This window comes from Ursus maritimus, unplaced genomic scaffold, assembly GCF_017311325.1.
Source record: "Ursus maritimus isolate PB19 unplaced genomic scaffold, ASM1731132v1 scaffold_16, whole genome shotgun sequence".
In the NCBI taxonomy this organism is placed as follows: Eukaryota; Metazoa; Chordata; class Mammalia; order Carnivora; family Ursidae; genus Ursus; species Ursus maritimus.
In genome coordinates, this window is record NW_024424008.1 from 19785548 (window position 1) to 19805782 (window position 20235).

The window sequence follows — 20235 nt, forward strand, 5'->3', positions numbered from 1 at the left end:
TATGTCTCAATGAGAATTATTAACCTGCCTAAAGTACAATGATAGACTAACGTTTTTTGTCAGCTCTACTTACCCTTGGACTTCAGTGTCTGAAAGATATTTTAGGGAATCAAAGAAGTGAATGGAAAATATCTTTTTGTTGCCTGAATCATAAAAATAAAATTTATCTCCCCTGCAAAATAGGAGAAAGTAAATACCCCATCTTTCTGCTGTTGCTTTTAAAAGGATAAGTGAAGAACCAAAGAGATTTTTTATACTCTAGCTAAGTACCTTCTAAAAGAAATATATACCTCTCTGTTGCACTCCAATTTAGTTTATTTACTTTACCTTCAGATTTAGATATATTCTGGAATTGATGCTGAGAATTAAATATTTTATATTGTTTTCTTAAATCCTTAGTCAAATATGAGCTCTTTAGAGAAAAAAGATTTAGGCAGAACTTCACTCTAATAGATGAGAACAGACTCTAAGAGGAATATGAAGTAGATTTCAAGCCTCATTTTCTTTTAAAGTCTGATTGGATTCTGCCTGTCATTAGGGAGTTACAGGGAAGCCAGGGAGGTGAATTAGTTCCTTCAGGCTTCTGTTGTGCAAACTATTATTCTAGTGCACATCTCGATACAGCAGGAGGCTAAATGAGTTTTTTTTTCTTTCTTTCTTCTTCTTCAAAAGGTAAACTGCCTAATCTTTTGTAACTGGTAGAAGAATACATAAAAATAAACAGATATTTAATTGATTATTTTAAGGAATAACTAAGATAAATACCATAAAGTGCTTAACATGGTAACCATCAATAAAAATAAACCTCTCATTCACTCACTTATTCATAAATACTTATTGTATATTTACCATGTGCTCCTAAGTAGCTCCTTCCCTATGAGCCCAGTGTTTGTGATGCAATGTTATAACTGTTGGCAGCAGAAGCTAGATTATTGTAGCCTCGGACCACAGGAAAAGCCTACCACTTAAATCCAACTGGTGAGCCACTCAGACTTTGCAGGACAGATGATGCTTGAGCTGAGTTTAGATAAACAGGAAGGGGGGAGGGCATGGAGATGAAAATGACATGATTGTACTCAGGAGACTATAAGAAGAGGGAAAGAGGAAGAATGGAGGGAGATGAGAAAAGAAGAAAGCAAGGGCAGATCATGAAGGAGTTTTGTGGGCCTTACAAAGAAGGTTGAGCATTATTCAAAAGTTAAAGAGTAGCATTGTGTTCAGCACTTTGTAAGACAGGATCATGAAAAATGAGTTACTCATGGACTTGGTTCTCAAAAAGGTCTGATAAAAATACTGAGATGTTAAGAGTAAAAATTATAAAACAAGCTGGCCGATAAAAGGTGATACGTGAGTGCATCATGCTAAATTGTGTGACATGGAATTTCCACGCCGGCATGAACATCACCTCAAGAGCTTTCTCAACTCAGTGCTCTACGAAGCCTTCACAGTCTATTGGGATTGACACAAGATATAAAAACCATTTGCCATCTCTAATCTGTAACACTATAAAACAGACATAATCTAAGTGGGAGAGCACAGTCTTAAACTGAAAGACCCCAGTAGAAAACTGAGTCTCCCAATTAGTTCCTTTTTCTTCATTTTAAATTCATTCATGCATTCATCTCACTATCTCTAACTATTCTGGGGACGTCTATGATGTGGAATGACAAAGATAAACCAGAAACAATTGCTGACCTCATGTTCTTGAAGGTGAAGCTAAGAGATAAAACAAATACACATACATTCCAAAGACAAAGTAGGGAGTATAACCACCTGCTCTGGAAAGTGACCTCAGAGCAACCCAGTCCTCACAACTGGAAGCAACTGTTCCCACTTCGAAGGTCCCAGAGCAGGTGACAATTACTCCAGGCCCAGGGGGAGGAGTGGGAGAGCCAGCAAACAAAGCTGCAAGGTTTCTCAGGCCCATCTACCTACAAAGCAAAGTGAGCAGTGGAGTTGGTTAGGGTGGCTTCTCACTAGAAGACACCAGTGGGAAATGAGGGTTGAAGAGCAAGCTGGAGGGGCTCCTGGGTGGCACAGCGGTTAAGCGTCTGCCTTCGGCTCAGGGAATGATCCCGGCCTTATGGGATCGAGTCCCACATCAGGCCCCTCTGCTGGGAGCCTGCTTCTTCCTCTCCCACTCCCCCTGCTTGTGTTCCCTCTCTCGCTGACTGTCTCTATCTCTGTCGAATAAATAAATAAAATCTTTAAAAAAAAAAAAAGAAAGAAAAGCAAGCTGGAGCGCAATCATGAAGTGCCATAAATGCTATGCTAAATGAATTTGGCCTTTATTCTCTAAGTGGTAAGGAGCCAATGAAAGTTTCTTTTCTCCCTCTGGCATTCCTTTGGCTCTTAACAAATGCTGACATTCAACGTCATTTTATAACCGTATATCCTGCTACCCACAAGATGGTAAATTCTGTGGTATCAAGGACTTAAACATTACTTGCCATGCAGGTAACAAGTATCCAGGCTGGGTGGGAGAAGGATATAATTTTTATTGAGCATCTTTTATATGTCAAACAATATTGGATGCTTTTACACATGAAAACATTCTTTGCAACAGTCTGTCACTGTTTTGAAATGAGAAAACTAAAACCCAGAGGAATTAAGGAAACAGCCCAAGGTTGCATGCTTAGTTAGTAAAGTCAGGAATCAACCAGGTCTGTCAGCTCTAAAACTTGTACTCTTTCCACTGTATTACAGTGTTTGATTGATTGATTGAGTTACTAATTTCTTAAAAACATATTTCTTGAATGCTCATGTATGTGCCTGGCCCTGTTCTAGGAACTGAGAATACAGGGTAGAGGTGAACACAACAGAAAAGTCCCTGCCTCCTGGAGCTGACAGTCTAGTGAGAGAGTCAGACAATTAATAAATAAGCAGACAAAATAAATTCAGATGGGGAAAAATGATATGAAGAGAATTAGGGTGATAGATGGGAGGGCTGTAGAGTGGTGGTGGGGAGGAGTTTATTGATGGTCCAGGCAGCCTCCTTTGAGGTAGTAACACGTGAGCTGACTTCTGAATAACAAAGATGTAAAATTCCTGGAGGGAAATAGGAAAGCAAGCACAAAACCCCCAAGGAAGAAATGAAATTGAATTTGAACCTTTATGGTGGGAGGATCATAAAGGGGGACATGATAGCTGGAGCCTAGTAAGGGAAAGGAAAGTAAAACAGAAAGTCAAGAGGAAACTAGTATTCATGAGACTTTAAATTATTTTGCCCCCTACAGAAGCTGTGGTATTTAGCTATTAACCCAAATCCTCAATGTTACACAGAAAACAGAAGTACCCCGGGGAGTGGAGTACACACAGCCTGCCTTTCCCTACCTGCAACTCCCCACTCCCAACATACACCTGTGAGTCCATTTGCTCCAAGAAAATATTTGGTTCCTGGGTCTAGGTTACATGGGCAGCACTATAAACTTATGGTGGTTTGGATACCAATGAACAGATTTTGAGATCAGTGACAATGTAGGCTGAGAGGACTTTGGCCTCCTGACCCAAAGGAATGCTTATCTCTACTTGCTTTGAAATTTATACATGATGTTTTTTTAGTAAAAGACACAGACTCTGCAAATAGCATTGCCTAAAAATAAATAAAATGTAAAACGACACTGAAATCTTTATCACTGCCAATGGTCCATGTATATGTCAAATGGAATAAAAATGCTTGCTATGGCCTCAGCATAGCTTGAAGAACCCTTTGACTAATGATATGCTTGGTGTAAAGATGTGAAATCACACCAGGCGTCAGGGAGCTTGTGCTCCAGATTTCAAACAAGTAGCCTGTGCAGGCTTTTAAAATCTCAGTGCAGCTGCAGAAAAGCACATGATGTTGAAATTCCTTCCACTTCAGGACTTGGTCCTTTACATTACGTTCTGAGGTGGTGAATAATATTATTAATTTGATAAGTATTAAGTGATGATGGACCCACCTATTCCCTCCCCTCCTTGAGCAATCAGTTGCCTCTCAGCTCCTTAGGTACTTTTTCATGCTAAGAAAAATGTATGTGTCGACCAAGAAAAAGGGCTGTGAGGCAACTGAAGTATTTATTCAAGATCTTAGGGATTACAATCTGGGAGGTACAAAGTTGACTGAAATCAAAAGTGTGCTCCAAGTTGCTTGTGAGCACAGAATAAAGGCTTATAAAGGCAAAAAAACACAAGAAATTATATAACTTTTTTAAAAAAAGATTTTATTTATTTGAGAGAGACAGAGAGAGCGAGCACGAGCTGGGGGAGGGGCAGAAGGAGAGGGAGAAGCAGACTCCCCACTGAGCAGGGAGCCCCACAGGGGGCTCGATCCCAGGACCCTGAGATCATGACCCTAGCAGAAGACAGATGCTTAACCGACAAGCCACCCAGGAGCCCCAACTTGTTTTGATAGAATTATGATTGGTGCTGGCAGAATTTAAACTGGGGACTATCTAATGCATGATTGGTTATTTACCCAACAGAATTTTCATGATCTCTATTTCAGTCCAAAGTAGAAGGATGTGTTTCAGGAGATTGTCCAGTTGCAGTTGACGAAAGTCAAAGTTTATGGTGTTTTTAGAATGAAACAGGAGACTTGCATGGGCCCTACTTCCTCAATGTCCTTTTGACTCTATTTTGAATGATTTTCTTAACAATGCTGACTTCATTTTGAATCTTCTTTCACAGATGAGAATCCAGGGTGGTTTCAAGAAGCTATCAATATTGACTAACACTTACTGAGCACTCAGTGTATAATAGGCTTATTGGAAATTTTGGAGCCCCTATGGTATACCACATTAAGTTCTTTATGAGAATTATCTCAGACTTTTTACAACATCAGTTCTTAATAAACATTTGGGTTTCAGGATCTCTTTCACTCAAAATTAATGATGACTCCTATATTGTTTATATGCATTTTATCTATCAATATGTATTAGATTAGAAATTAAAACTGAGAATTTTTTTTTAAATATGTATTAAGTAATTTACAAGTAACAATAATAAATCTATTACATGTAAACATAGATACCTTTTTGTTAAAAATAACCATGTTTATCAAAGCCAAAAAGATTAGCAAGAAGATTGGCATTACTTTACATTTTTTTAATTTCTTTTATGTCTGGCTTAATCTAACAGCTAGATTCTTTTATCTTCATCTGTGTTTAATCTATTATGCATGTTGTTTTAGTTGAAGTAAATGAGGAAAATGTGATTTTTTTTCACAGGTATATGAATGGGAAAAGGTGAAATGTTTTTATAGCCTTTTCAGATAATTGCAGATACTCTTCTTTGGCACTACACTAAAATTTGTCAAATGGTAATTTTTTAAAGGTTAATTGCAATGTGAAATCTGAAACCATTTCAATGAACTTTTTGTATTATGTTACACTAAAATGTATGCATCTATCTTATACTTAAAATGGATCTTTTTTTTAAAAAAAATGGACATTTTACCACATATATGGATTTGTAATGTCATATATTAGTTAATTGGAAAATATTGGCTCTCTGAGTTATACGGACCCTCAAAATGTTGACATATTTCATTCAAAAAATCGTATTTGTTAATATTACCACCCATCTCATCAGAAAAGTCTTTAAGTCTTAGAAAGTTGTCAGGCTCATGGTAGCAGATGCAAGGCTTCCAAACTCTAATGTTTGCCTGAAAATTCAAATTTTACTATTGATAGCAAATGCCTTCAGATGTTTCCTTGAAAAAAAAAACAAGTTCACTTCATTAGTTTTCAAAAAAAGTTTTTGCCAAATACCCAGAACTAAGTAATCATAGCTTATATGTCAGTTATTCTTTCAAGTAAACATGATATTCAATGAAAATGTGGTCAGTTTAGCTTGCAACTTAAATGATTGTACAATCTCTTATTTCCTGAGAAAACCGTATGCAATATACAACAGAGTACAGTAGTCATGCCTCTCATTTCATCATGCGGAATATTACAACCTTATGGACTCAAAAGTCAAGATTTTTAAAAATTAAATTAATAATTAAATTACATAATAATTACATTAATAATAATAATTTGCACTGTTTCATAAAAGATATTCTTAAATAAAACTAACTTTTTTTTTCATTGTGAATGTATGGTTAATAAAGAATTCAATGATTTCTAGTAGACTTTGGTGCCATTGCCTTAATTTGTGCTAAGGCACCAAGAGCTTTACCCACCATTGCTTTTGCACCAGCAGTGCAAAGATAAACACAGTGAAAAAGGAAAATAGTATTTTATTATTATAAAAATGCTTTTGATCTTTTATCTTCAGAGAATTGTTCAGGATAACAGCCAAGATGTGGTAAAGTTTGGATCTGAACACATCAGGAATGATTCTAGAGCTTGTTTTCTTAATCCATTCCAAGACAGTGATGCCTAATAGAGGATGGCAACTGTTTATTTCTGTCCCTCTTGGCCTAGACAAGATTGGTAGAGGTAGAGGTAGAGGTAGAGATAGAGGCAGGGGTATGGGTTGAAGGCTTGTTTAGCCAGAGTCACAGCTGATTTTTTCTAACTTATTTCAATGGAGAGTTATATGTCAGTAGCAAGTGAGTACCTGTTAATACTGCCAAGAAACAGTAGAAGTAAAATGTATATATACATATATATAAAGAGAGAACCCTAGAAATAAGTATTTTTTTTAAATCCTTATGGTTTTGTAAAGAGTGAAAAGAAAAGATTGTTTTAGTCAACAGTTTGTGTATTTCAAAGATTTGGAATAGAAAAAAAGAAGATACAAAATGTTGATTTCAGAGAAAATGGGAAAATCGCACTTTTGAAATACAATGAATCAAAAGAAGTGGTGTATAAAGTGATCATTCATGGCATTTTGCAATATCCTGGAAAATAGGAAATGAAATTAACTAGGATAGATGCAGTGGAAATAGAAGTAAAAAGGTGAAAATTAGAGGTACTCAAGAGATAGAATCAACAGAACTTGGCAAATAATTGTTGACAGTGTCTAGGGAGAGAAGATACAAAGACAAATTTGAAATATTGTGCCACACCCACACTGTCCTTTTATATATGGCAAATCTCCCCAACTAGACTATAAGCTCCTTGGAAACAAGGATCATATCTTTTTTGGTGTTTTATTAGAGCATTGGACACAATGTTTGAGCACATTGTTGGTACTCAAACAAATGCAGAATTAAGTGACAATCTTTAGACCCCTTACATTAAAACCAAGTAACCCCCTTCACCTGACCTTTTCTTATTAGCTTATTCATACAAATTATTTCAAGTATCCTTCCATTTAGTTTAACTCAGCAAACATTTACTAAGCAGTTGCTGTCACTAGGAATTGGATGGAGAGCTAGAAATATGGAAGCAAATATAGTGTGGGCCCTATACTCCAGATGCTAAGAATCTAAAGGAAGAGAGACACATATATAAATAACTTACTGGTCTTACTCACATTATGAATGAAGTCATGTGGAATCACAGAGGAAAGGGCAATCACATCTGTCTGAAGAAATTGGAGAAAATATGAGATAGCATTTGAGATGAATTTTGATGTTTGGTAATTCAAGAAGAGAAGAAGAAAAGAAGTATTCTAGGCAGAGGAAACAGGTCAGTTTAGTTCATGCAAAAATTTATTCAATTCTTCTCACATATAGGTGCTACATGATTCTGGCATAGGAAATGAATATATCAGTTTTGATACTTTGAATTGATGCTCACAGTAGAACAGGAAAGACACATAGGTGCTACATGCATAGGAAATGAATAAATCAGTTTTGATACTTTGAATTGATGCTCACAGTAAAACAGGAAAGATAAACATGTAAACAAGTACAATACAATGTGCTGCATGTAATAATAAAATTGTGACCCAGTCACAGAGTAATATAGAGGAGGATGAAGGGGAAAGTGAGGTCCTACTTTCAGGCATTTTTCTTTATATGCTGCTGAAGAGTATATAAGTCTACACAGAAAAAAGTTGTGAGCAGCTTTTAAAAAACAGTTACGGAACACCTAGGTGGCTCAGTCGGTTGGGTGTCTGCCTTCTGCTCTGGGCAGGACAGCAGGGCTGGGCTTCCTGCTCAGCAGGGAGTCTGCTTCTCCCTCTGCCTGCCACTCCCCCTGCTTGTGCTCTGTTTCTCTCTCTCTCTCTCTCTCTCTCTGACAAATAAATAAAATCTTAAAAAAAAAAAGCAGTTAGCCTTAGATTGTATCCCTGGTTTGTGGATATATTTCTTCAGTCACTATGTTGACCTGTGTGACAACCATGGACAATGCCTAACAACTGCCAACTATAGGGAGCATAATTGACCTAGAGCCCCTGTACATATATTTCGATTTAATAATTCTCCAACATTGAAAAATGGTATTTTACTTAAGAAAATTTGATTTCTGACTTCAGTAAGGAGGGGAGAACAATCTTCCAACTTTAGACCCCATTCTAGAATGGCAACAATTCATAAGAGCTGGAGTACCTCTTCCCTTCAGATAAGATGTAAGCTCAGTCCCCACTTCTTATTTTATTCCCAGTACAAAGATCATTTGCCATTTAACCACACTCTTGCTCTGTTGTTTTACCTCTCCTGCACCCATTTATATCCGCTTATATATCTTGTCTGCCTTCATAGCTATTTGCATTTGAGATCTGCTATTTTGAGCACATTTTACCATGAGAATAGAATGAAGTGAGTTAGGGCTAGAATCCAGAAAAGCAAGAAGGGAAACTAATGAAGTTCTAAGTTGGGGGCAGTGATGATAGAAGTTGAGAGGAGCTGGATGGATCTGAGGATATTTTAGGGGTAGAATCAACAGGACATGATGTTTAATAAAATATAAGGACTGATGAGCAGCCAGGAATCAAGGATAACTCTGATTCCTTGATGTGGTAACAGAGTGACATATGAGCTTCTCCATTTCTTTCTTAATTTTCATAAACAAAGTGTTCTGGAAGTTTTCTGAAAAAAGAAATGTCATTGGAAATAAATGACTTTGTAGGGGTACAAGAGAGGAACTCCATTGTTACCCACTTACATTGGAAAAATATGATCAAGAAGTCGAGAAACAATGTTGGGAGCTTTTGAGAAGTGTCTATTAACTTCTGATGGCATTGCATTTAAATACAATTGCAGTATACAAGAGAGATGTTGCTTTGAAGTTTCGTAGTTGAGTGTCACTGACAGCATCTTAAATCAGATCTTAAGAATTCATAGTTCAGGGCACCTGGGTATCTCAGTTGGTTAAATGTCTGCCTTCAGCCCAGGACATGATCCCGGGATCCTGGGATTGAGTCTGGCACAGGGCTCCCTGCTGCGTGGGGAGCCTGCTTCTCCCTCTGCCTCTGCTTCTCTCTCTGTCATTAGTGAATAAATAAAATCTTTAAAAATAAACAAATAAAAGAATTCATAGCTCAAATATTGTATTTAATCCCAAATCACTCTCCTTGGTTTCTGACTCATTACACTAAGCCTATTTTTAATTCAGCCTGCACACTGCCCTTGAGTTAGTCATGGTAAAATATCACATTTATCATGTCATTCCTTATTACGAAAACCTGGTTTCTCCAGGAAAGCCCATACTCCTAGGTCTGACATTCAGAAAACATATGCATGTACCCTCAAAGAGTTGTTGTGGGGACCAGATGAATTAGCTGTACCTGGCATGTATTCCTGATATTCCTGCAGTTACCTCTATTTTCTTGCCAATATCTTTTTTAAAAATATTTTATTTATCTATTTGAGAGAGAGAGCTTGAGAGAGCTCAAGCAGGGGGAGGGGTAAAGGGAGAGGAAGTCGCAGACTCCCCTCTGAGCAGGGAGCCTGATGCAGGGCTCAATCCCAGGACCCTGGGATCACGACCTGAGCCAAAGGCAGGTGCTTAACCAACTGAGCCAACCAGGTGTCCTCTTGCCAATATCTTAACTATCCTTAAAAAGGGAGTTGCCTAGCGTGTAGAAAGCACTCCATGGGTGCTAACAATTACAATTATTCTTTCTCAAGACCTCAATATTTTTTTCTGCTACCCTAGTGACATGAACAGATCTCTCAAACTTACAACTTGATTTACCTCTTGCCAACTAGTTTCCCCACCCATATCACAGTCTCTGCACCTCATATAGAGATGACATAGACATCTCTGTCCAGGTATGCAACATCTTTGATTCTTTTCTTTCCTTGAAAATTTGAACTATCAATAAATCGTGTCAATTCCACTTCCAAATCATGTCTCAAATCTTGCCATCACCATTGCTACCAGCCTATCCAGCCACCGTCAGTTTCTGACCTGGGCCGTTTCAACTGCTCTTCCTGTCCCCACCTTTGGCTCTCTCCAATGTTTTTAAACAGCAGCTAGTGTAATCTTCAACTAAATCAGACCATGGTACTCCCCTGTTTTAAATCTTCATGACCCACAAACCTTACACCCCCAGTGTCTGACCTCTGCTACCCTCTCTAACCTCATCTCTTTTCCTTACCTAGTCAGTCTACAGCTCTTCTAGACTCATTTTAGTTCCTTGAACAAGTCAAGCACCTTCTTCTTCTTAGGACTTGGTACATCTTCTGCCTCTGCTTGTAACTCCTTTAACTGCCATATAGCTTCACAATCTATCACTCTTCTTATCTCTACCTGTACCTTATCTTTTCTTACTTTCATTGAACACTTTTGGCCATTTTTAGTTCTCTCTTATTTTCTCTATCTTCCAAGGAGACTTCATTATCAGCCACAAAGTACTCTGACTTGATCATCACTTTAATGCATTCACGTATCCTTTACTCACTCATATGACTATCAGTGAGTGCCATTTCATCCCTGAAATCTTGAGCCTGGAAATCTCAGTGTCCACAGCCTGCTGGTCCCTCTTTCATCCTCTGTTCTCCATGAATCTGCGCTTTGACCTTGTCATGATCTCAATCTTTTTACCCACATCCGTTCTTCCAGGCTGAGCATATTCCTTGCTTCTCTTGCTTCTCTGTCGTGATTTGCATTCCTCATTCCTTTGAGAGTTAACCACATTTGCTTTTCAAACCTCAGCCCTAAAGCAACCACACCTTTCCTTTTCAACTCTTCATGATTACTAAACGCTGTGGGAGAAAATCCCATAATCATGCTGATGATGTCCCACCTCAGTGCTGCTCAACAGACCTCTACTGATCCTAACGTGTCACTCTTGCCTTGCAGGTGCAATTCCAACCCTTAACTGCTTTATGTAAGTCTCCAAATTCATTCTAGACTTTCCCTTTGGTATCCTGACATCTAAATGTATAAGGCAAAGACATTATCAGTTAAGAACTCCTTCAGCTTTTTTCTTCTCCACCTTAAAATGACCCTATAACGTCTGCCTTAAAATAACACTTTAACTTTATAGTAATTTGATCATTCTTATCCCAGATAGAAAAGTATCCCTCTTCCCACCCAAGGCTGAGGTATGCTCTCTCAAAAAAACAAACTGCCATTTGTGCTTTTGTTAAACATATTTTGTGAGTATAATGTATGTGTGTGTTTATAGTAAGATATATTTATAAGGAAAAATGAAGATGGACTTGCTCAAAATGACAAAAGTAAAAAGATCTATAATTCTGATATCCATTGAAAGCAACTTTAATATAATGGTGAGTTTACTTTCAAACTTTTCTATGCATATATATTATAAAATGTAAATCTTATATTGTATTTTACTTTCTTTACCTAAATATGTATTGTATTCATCTCATAATACCATTGCTTCCCACGCACTCCCTTTTTCTTTTGTACCTTCAGTCTCCTTTTCTAGGGGCTTCTTTCTCTTAGCCCACAGACATGCTCGAGTCCTCTCCCTGCCACCCTCCAAAATCTTTCCTCTACTCCTGCCTCCTTCTTGTCAGACACTACCACGTGTCTCTCCCAAAAATAAAACTGTTTCACAAAAACAGTAATCTACCTTTACCCTATTACCTCTTTACTTATTATGAGTTTTTTGGCCTATTGTAAACTAGCATTCTCTTTCTTCCTGTTTATTGAAATCACTTCCTCTCCACAGCCCCCCAACCCCGGAGAACACTTTTCTCCAGTTACCAGTCCCCAAACAGAGCCCTCCTGGTGGATTCTCAGCAGCAAATCCTAAATTCAACTCCTAGAAATTATAAATAAGTGAAAACAGGCATCTCTTATCCCTAGACTAAGAATGTTATTCAAAAATGCATGGATTGTTGGATCACATCTTAAAACATTTTTTCTTTGAGGGGGAAAATTTTTATGACCATAACTGCAAGCGAGAGTAGTTAGAAACGTCTGAACACTCATATCCTTATACTCTAATAATAGGCCTGTGGCCATTCATCTTTTGATATTGCAGTATGTTATAGAATGTGGATGTGAGAAAGACTTTGAATGATTTTCAACAAGTAATGTCTATGAAAAAAGACATTTTTTTATTCTTTGTGCCATTCCAGATTTACTACCTAAAGTAAAATATCTTTGAAGACAATTTAGAAGATTATTTGCTAACCAATGGACCTTCCTATCAAGTGACATTTTTCTCCTGCCCTATAGCTTGAGGATTACTTTAATTTGCTATTGTCTGTTTTAGCCTTTTCTGATAGCTTCCTTCTATCTACTTATATTGTTCACTATTCTATGTGTTAATCACTAGTCGAATTTTGCACTAGTAATTTTCAGTCCAGGTGTATATCAGAAACTTACAGATTAGAGACTGAGGCATGATGATATATCCAAAAACAACATGCATATTATTTTGTAGTATAACTGATATTAAATAAAAATAAACAAATGTCATTGCTGCAGCAGCTGTGCAGAAAACAGACCTGTATATTGATGATTCTTGGCAGAGAGTTAAAGCAACATATTGATCCTCCTGTAATGAGGGGGGTGTACAGGACTCTTGGAGTCAGTAAAATATAAATTTTCAATATAACAGGACATGGCTCTTAAAGGCTAAAAGAGTTTGAGTCTTTATCTAGCCTTTATTTATGTAACAGTTTTCAGCACTGCCAATCTAAGCATCCCTTTCCCCACATTCAGAATTTTTAGCTAAATTATCTTTACTAAAAGAAATAACATATAGTAAAAGTGTAGGTTAAAACTTATCAACAAATACTTGTTGGATGAATAAAAGCATGAATGAAGGAACACACTGCCTGACTTCCATTTTCCCTTATGGTCTTCAACTTGTAAAGACCCCTTTAACAGTACTATGTGTCAAACCAAAGAAAATGAACTAGTAATGATTGATTATCACCCATGTACCAGGATCTGTGCTCGGGATTCTGCTAATAAACATCATTTGCTTTCATCTCTCTAACAATTCTGTGAAGTAGGTATTATCTGCATATTACACATGAAGAAACTACATTCAAAGTTAAAAACTTAGCAAATGTCAAATAACTAACAAGTGCAGAGCTGACACTCAAATCCAGGTCTGAATGGCCCAAATCCATGCTTTTCCTTTAGAAATTTTCTAGAGCACCTGGGTGGCTCAGTCAGGTAAGCCTCTGACTCCTGATCTCAGGTCTTGATCTCAGTGTTGTGAGTTCAAGCGCTGCCAAAAATAAAATAAAATAAAAATAAAGTTTTTTAATATTTTCAGATACTGATAGGAGTGGTTTAGACTTTTTTTTTCAAAACTTCAAAATAGTGTTTTGTTATTATTATCATTTTTATATGTATCCACCATCAAATTATTTTTTTCAACCCGGGAAAGGCAGTGTGATATAATGGGGAAAAAATGATATTTGGAGCCTAATGAATTTTATTTGAATCTGAAATCCACTGTTTACTTGTTTTCTGTGTTTAGCTCTTACTTCACTCTTCTCAGCCTCAGGGTTTTTCATTTGTTTGCTGTTTGTTTTTTAATGTATAAAAAGAAGGACAGAGTATCTACTGAATGGGTGGTTATAAAACACGTAGGTCAGTGTTTAGCTCAGAATAAATATGCAATAAATATTAGTTCCCTGAAGGAATTTTTGTATTTTGGTATTTTTTGTATTTTATTAAGAACTTTGTAATTTTCTAAGAAGTCTCCCTCTTAGTTTGAATTATTAAACACTTTTACTATTATTAAGTAGTAATTAATAATTTTCTCATTAAAAATAAGCACTTATTTTTCATATCTTCAGTGGTGATCATACTGTAATTAAAATTCCATATACTTTTTTCCTCTCACATTTATATAATGAGCATTTTCTTTTTTTTTTTTCAAAGATTTTATTTATTTATTCGACAGAGATAGAGACAGCCAGCGAGAGAGGGAACACAAGCAGGGGGAGTGGGAGAGGAAGAAGCAGGCTCATAGCGGAAGAGCCTGATGTGGGGCTTGATCCCATAACGCCGGGATCACGCCCTGAGCTGAAGGCAGACGCTTAATTGCTGTGCCACCCAGGCGCCCCAATGAGCATTTTCTGTTGTTATTATCACTACAATTTTAATGGCTCCAAAATAGTCCCACATTCAGATAGATGTACCACTGTATTTTTAACCATTTCTCCATCATTTAGATGTTTGTTTCCAGTTGTGAGTTGTTCTTTGGTTTTGTTTTTAACATTAAAAACAATACTGTGATGAAGCTTTGAACACAAATCTTTGTACACATCTCTGATTATTTCTTTAGGATAAATTCCTGGAATTGAATTACTGGATTAAACAATACTTTAAAATAAGAACTTATAAAAGAATCAAAGAAATTATTTATAAATAGAAAATTCTATAGGGGCGCCTGGGTGGCTTAGTGGGTTAAGTATCCAACTCTTGACTTGAGATTGGGTCCTGATCTCAGGGTCATCAGGGTCATCAGGGTTTGGGCCCTACCTCTCCCTCTGCCCCTCCCCCTGCTCGAGCTCTCTCTGTCTTTCAAATAAATAAATAAATAAAATCTTTTCAAAAGTTTCATAAATGCAGATGATTATGACATTTTATTTTTCTCTTCTTTTTTTGTAACCCTATTTTGGGGGTAATTTTCATTTAGAGAAAAACTTTGAAAGAGGAAATTTTCTGAGAATATTGTATTTATATTTGCAACCATCAGTTAAAGGGTAAAGTCTTTCCTTTCTGTTGATTCTTTTTCTGAGAAGAAATGGCATGTAGTACGTGAAAGAGGAAGTGCCATTTGGCTAGGCAGCTGACTTGTGCTCTCGGGGGAGAATCAGCAAATGTGGAGGATTAGGAACCAGGGGAAGGAAGGGTTCTTGCCAGCCGCATTCATCAGTCATGGAATCTGCCCAACTGCAGGGGAGTGGCAGCCCCCCCAGAGCTCTGTACAGGGACTGCCCTTACTAGCATGGCACCTCACAGTTGCCATTGACTGGGTCAAGTATCAACACTTGGTTAATTAGCCACAATTCTCAGGATCTAAGGGTGTCAGCCAGGGGTCTGCCTGTGCACATGGAGAGATTGCTACTCAGAACTGAGAGGTTTTGGGGTCTGGCCCTGCAGCTGGCTGGCTCCGGGATGATTGTCAGGGGACTGCAGTGATTCAGCAGTGGAGAGCAGCAGGCAGTAATTTCACTGCTACTTGTTATCTGTCCCTCTCTCCACTGAGAGCTGCTGGCTGGTGGCAAAGGCCTGAAAGGGACGGCTGGGAGAGAACAATAAGGAGAGACAGGAAAACACTTTAAATAATTTCCTTAGCTGAAGTCACATGCACATCCTCTAAAGAATCATGGTGACTGGCCAGGCCCAGCTGGCAGACTGGTTTTAACCGAAACACAAAATTTGCTTTTGGAAATCCTTGAGACTGGAAACACAGGTCCAGTTACACTCTGCCTCTACCTACCATTTTTCATTATGGATTTCCTGATCCATTCATTCTTTTTCCTCAGAGTAGATTTGAGGGCAGGGAACGTATATTAAGAGATGCGAAGGCCACCATATTCTCCATATTAGAGTCAATTCTAAAAACAGTACTCGTTGCTAGAATGTCATCAAAGCTATCACTTCAACGATCTGTTGATTCACAGGATAAGTTTTAAAAATGCAATAGTGATCAACTTCTACTACTAAAGCATTCCTTTTTCTTGGTTGGCAAGAATAGTTTTCCTACAAACCTAGCCAAACATCCAGAAGAATCCTTTAAAGTCATCCAATAAATGCTCAGGTCCTTCACGTCCAGCAACTCAGCAGCTGCTCTATGAGTGAAGGGTCCTCCTTCCCCTCCAGAGCAGCCTATCCCCCCAGTTCGGACAGTTTTGTCTCATCATTCATCCTTCAGCTAAGTCACAATTTGGATACCTGCACTTTCCATTTTCATTCTTGTAGCCACACAGAACAAAATGGCTTCTACTTGTATATTATATTTCTTAACACATTGTGGATTTTACTGTGTCCTTTCTGTGTCTTCCCTTTAGATCTTGAATATTCTCAGTACATTTGTTTTTTCATTCATTCATCAATTATTTACTGAACAATACTATGTGTCAGAGAAAGTACCAAGAAACAAAGATGAATACTACACAGTTTCCTTACTTTGAAAGAAAGACAGACTCATAAATATATAAACTCAAAATAACACAGTGCATAGCATAGTTAAGCACAGAAATCTTTAAAAACTTAAAAGAGGACTAAATTACCCAGAGTAGAGTTGGAGTGATCATTTAATATTTTCTGTAGCACATGCTGTCTGAACCTTATCTTGGATAATGGGAAGAATTGGGCCAGGCAAAAGGGAGGTAGAAAGTTTCTGGTAGAGAAAGCAGCATGAGTAAAGGCCAAGAGACGAGTCATAGTGTGAACTATGCAGGAAAGAGCCAGCAGCTCAGCTGAGTGTTCCTGGCAGTGAAAGTGTAAAGCAAGAAATGAAGAAGATAAGGTTAAGAGCTAGAGAGTGAATATGTTTCTCAAACGGCAAAGTTTTGAGTGCCCTCTCCAAAAATATTGATATTGTCAGGAGAAAGTATTTGTATACCTCCCAGTCTGTGCTTGCCTCTTTCCCTACCTCCTTACTCAGGAAATTATCTCTGAGGGGCCAACTCTAGTAAGACCAATATACTCCAATTGATGTTCTTGGAACTAGACCCAAATTATGATGAAGATACTCATCTTCCCATTCCTTCCTTCCAAAGCCCCTAGATCTTAGAGAAACTGCTTCATAAGTTACCTAAATGCTGTCCTGGTAACTATATACATGACAATGTCATTGATATTACAGTGAAAATGAATTGATTACCAGATGCCAGACTACCACTGCCTTTTCTGCTCTTCCTTGGATTCCACGAAGGGAGAAATCATCTGGTCTTATTCCCTTTAGCCTTAGCTTCCCTGTAGCCTTACACATAATAGATACTCAACCAATTCTGATAGAGTCATCGGTGTCAATAAGTACTTAAAGCCAAGAAGAGATTCACTTGCACTCATGGTAAATTCTTATCCAGTTCATTTTGCTTTTTTCATTTGAGCCTTATTGTCTCTGTCTTGGACCTGGCATACACTTTCTCAGCTCAGGGATTTTACATATGTTCTTCCTTTGACTGGAACATTCTGTCCTCCTCCCCCGTTCCCATCTTGACCCCCTTAAAAGTAACTAATTGCTTTTCACCTTCAGGAAAAGTCCCTATGCTTCCTTTTTCTGTTGGCCACTCCTACATTCTGTGCTTCCTCTTCATGTGCCTCACCAACTGACATATTCACTGCTGTAGTCCCAGCACAGCGTGGTGTGTAACACATATTAAATAAATTTATGATTACATGACTGTTACTGAGTTATATCTCTGTTCAATGAGCATTAGATTTTTTCAAAGAAAAAACAGAATTAGAGAAATGTCAGAAGTATACAGACATGAGATTTTAGTTGTTATGTTTGAATTATTAATTTCAATCTTTCAACATAAATGTACAATTGTGAAATCAGCCTTCTGGAATTTTTATTATTCAGTCAATAAAAATTGCTAAACATTACCTTGACATTTGTAGTAATATAGCTGTCAAGTTATAGCTGATCTTATCTTGACACTGAACTTTTCTGACTAATTGCGTGTCTTAATTAATTTTTATGGATTAACTACTAAATTCTTCATCTTCATCTCTTTTTATCCAAGAACAGAAATTAATCAAGTAGTTGTAAATTTAGTAAGCTATCTTGGTTGTAGTAAAATTAAATATCCAGTGATAAAGGACTGGTTAAATAAATGATAGCATATGACCTCGATGAAATATTATTTAGCCATTTAAAATGGATAATTATAAACACTACCTAGGTGTATAGATATGGCTTAAAATATAATGTGAATTAGAAAAAAAATCAGAACATAATATGGAAACATAATGTAGCCAGGAGGATGTAGATTAAAGGAAAATATGTAAATAACAAATACGTTAAGTAAGATGGCTTGTGAATTTGGGGAAGACTTTTAATTATGTCTTACATACAGATTTTAGAAGGTTATATGTACATTGGATGTTAATTACTGTAATCTGCATGAGTAAGTATGAAAGCTTTATTGGAATATAAACTATCAGATTTACATGCCACAGCAGTAACACATTCCTTGTCAATATCTGTTGCAAATTAAAACCTGTTTATTACTGAAAAAGATCTCACATTTATTATAACTCTAAAAGGGAGACCTGCCTTCTGAAGTCAAAGCTTCTTGTTATATAGGAACACATTTATTTGATGCATAACAGTACTGGAAATAAAACAGCCAAATTTCACTATTCTACCAAATCAATTTTCATGTAATGGTTTCCTTCCATTCTTTTGCATATGGGTGTATAATTTTAACAACTGACAATAATGTTTTTGCATTTTTGCATATAACACAATTTATAAGCCTTTATTTCCTACTTTGTAATGATCATTTTAATTGGTGTATAAAAGAAACTTTTCTTAAAAGCAAAAATATAAGGCTCTTTGAATATGCAAAAAGGTAAGGCCCCTTAAATTCTTACAACACAGAGACAAACTTGAATGTGTTTTTCCTGACCTTCCTTAGTCTGCTGACAGTGCACTTTATAGCTTTGCATAGAAGACTGTTATCACCTGATTTCCATTTGAGAAGTAAGATGATAACTCTGAGTGCAAGGGGAACTAGGTTTAGGTGACAGCCATATCATCTAATGTCTACTTATTGTTTCTCCAGGGGAATTCTGGCCTGGGATTCAGTATTGCTGGAGGGACAGATAATCCCCACATTGGAGATGATCCTGGCATATTTATTACGAAGATTATACCGGGTGGTGCTGCAGCGGAGGATGGCAGACTCAGGTAAAACTCTGAAACGTTAGAATTATTTGGAAAGTAAATCTGCCACATCAATGAGACATGTTTATACCTTTGGAGAATAATAATTTTACAAAGCTCTGTACTTGAAAGAAATGGCTGTCAAAGCAAGCTTTCTGTAATGACTTTGAAGATTTCTTATGACTTACTAAAATTCAACTAGTATTTAGCTTGTGTTTGTTGATGGGCACTATGTCCAACATTCAGCCTGGCTCTGTAAAGAGAGTATGCAGATAAATCTTGTGTTCCATGGGGCCTTCATTCTGGTTGGGAGAAAGAATACTCAGAGCTGGTGAGCAAATAATAAAATGTATCAAAAACAATATCCTGTAAGTCGTATTAGCAAATAAGGCAATGGTATAGATACTGCATGTATTTGTAGATTCAGCGACCATTTATAAGGACTTTCTCCAGGACTTTGAACAGAGTCTAAAAACTATTCCATAGGAAGACTCTATTCTGGGTCTTAAAAATTAATTAAGATTTCACCAACCCCATAAATCTGAACAAGAACACAGAGGGAGAAAGAACTAGTTATCCCAACAAAGAGAGAAACCAGCTTGACTTGGATGAGGACCCCAACGTGAGGTTAAGTAGGTAGATGGAGCTCAGCATAGAGTCGTAGCTGCTAGAACCAAGGCCCCCACTCTTGAAAGAACAGAAGACTGAAGATTGTTTTGGGAACTAAGGATCACACACAGGGGACAACTAGTAAATAATATAAAATTCTATCGGAGATCAAAGCACCAACTAAAAGACACTGTAGATTGGAACAATTAGAAGAGATTTCCCTGGGGAGAAAAACAAGACCCAGTGTTCTAGTGCTTCTGCTACACTGTGAATCTGCTCAGGCCACAAAGTTATATATAGAAGTGAATCAATAAATTCTGGCTGAATGAATGGGTTTTTGAATGAATGAATGAATGGAGATGAAGCAGGAAGGTAAATAAATGAGTAAGAGGGACTCTGCACAAGCCAAGTCTTCTAAGTAAGAATGACTAGCTTGCATGGAGCCCCAGTGGGGACTGTGAATGAAGTATCACAAATTCAAGCTTTGCAGCCTGTCCTCAGTCTGTTTTTTTT

The 20235-nt window shown here is 37.3% G+C and overlaps 1 protein-coding gene across 9 annotated transcripts in view; it reads left to right on the top strand.

Annotated features, from left to right (window-relative positions):
• Positions 1 to 20235, top strand: part of DLG2 (discs large MAGUK scaffold protein 2) — a 1159208-nt gene that overhangs the window by 583825 nt on the left and 555148 nt on the right. For all 9 annotated transcript variants that reach the window (XM_040630955.1, XM_040630959.1, XM_008704379.2 and 6 more), the window contains one exon: positions 19013 to 19137. In XM_040630955.1, the coding sequence (XP_040486889.1) occupies positions 19013 to 19137 (125 nt within the window). The remainder of the gene's footprint in view (positions 1 to 19012; positions 19138 to 20235) is intronic.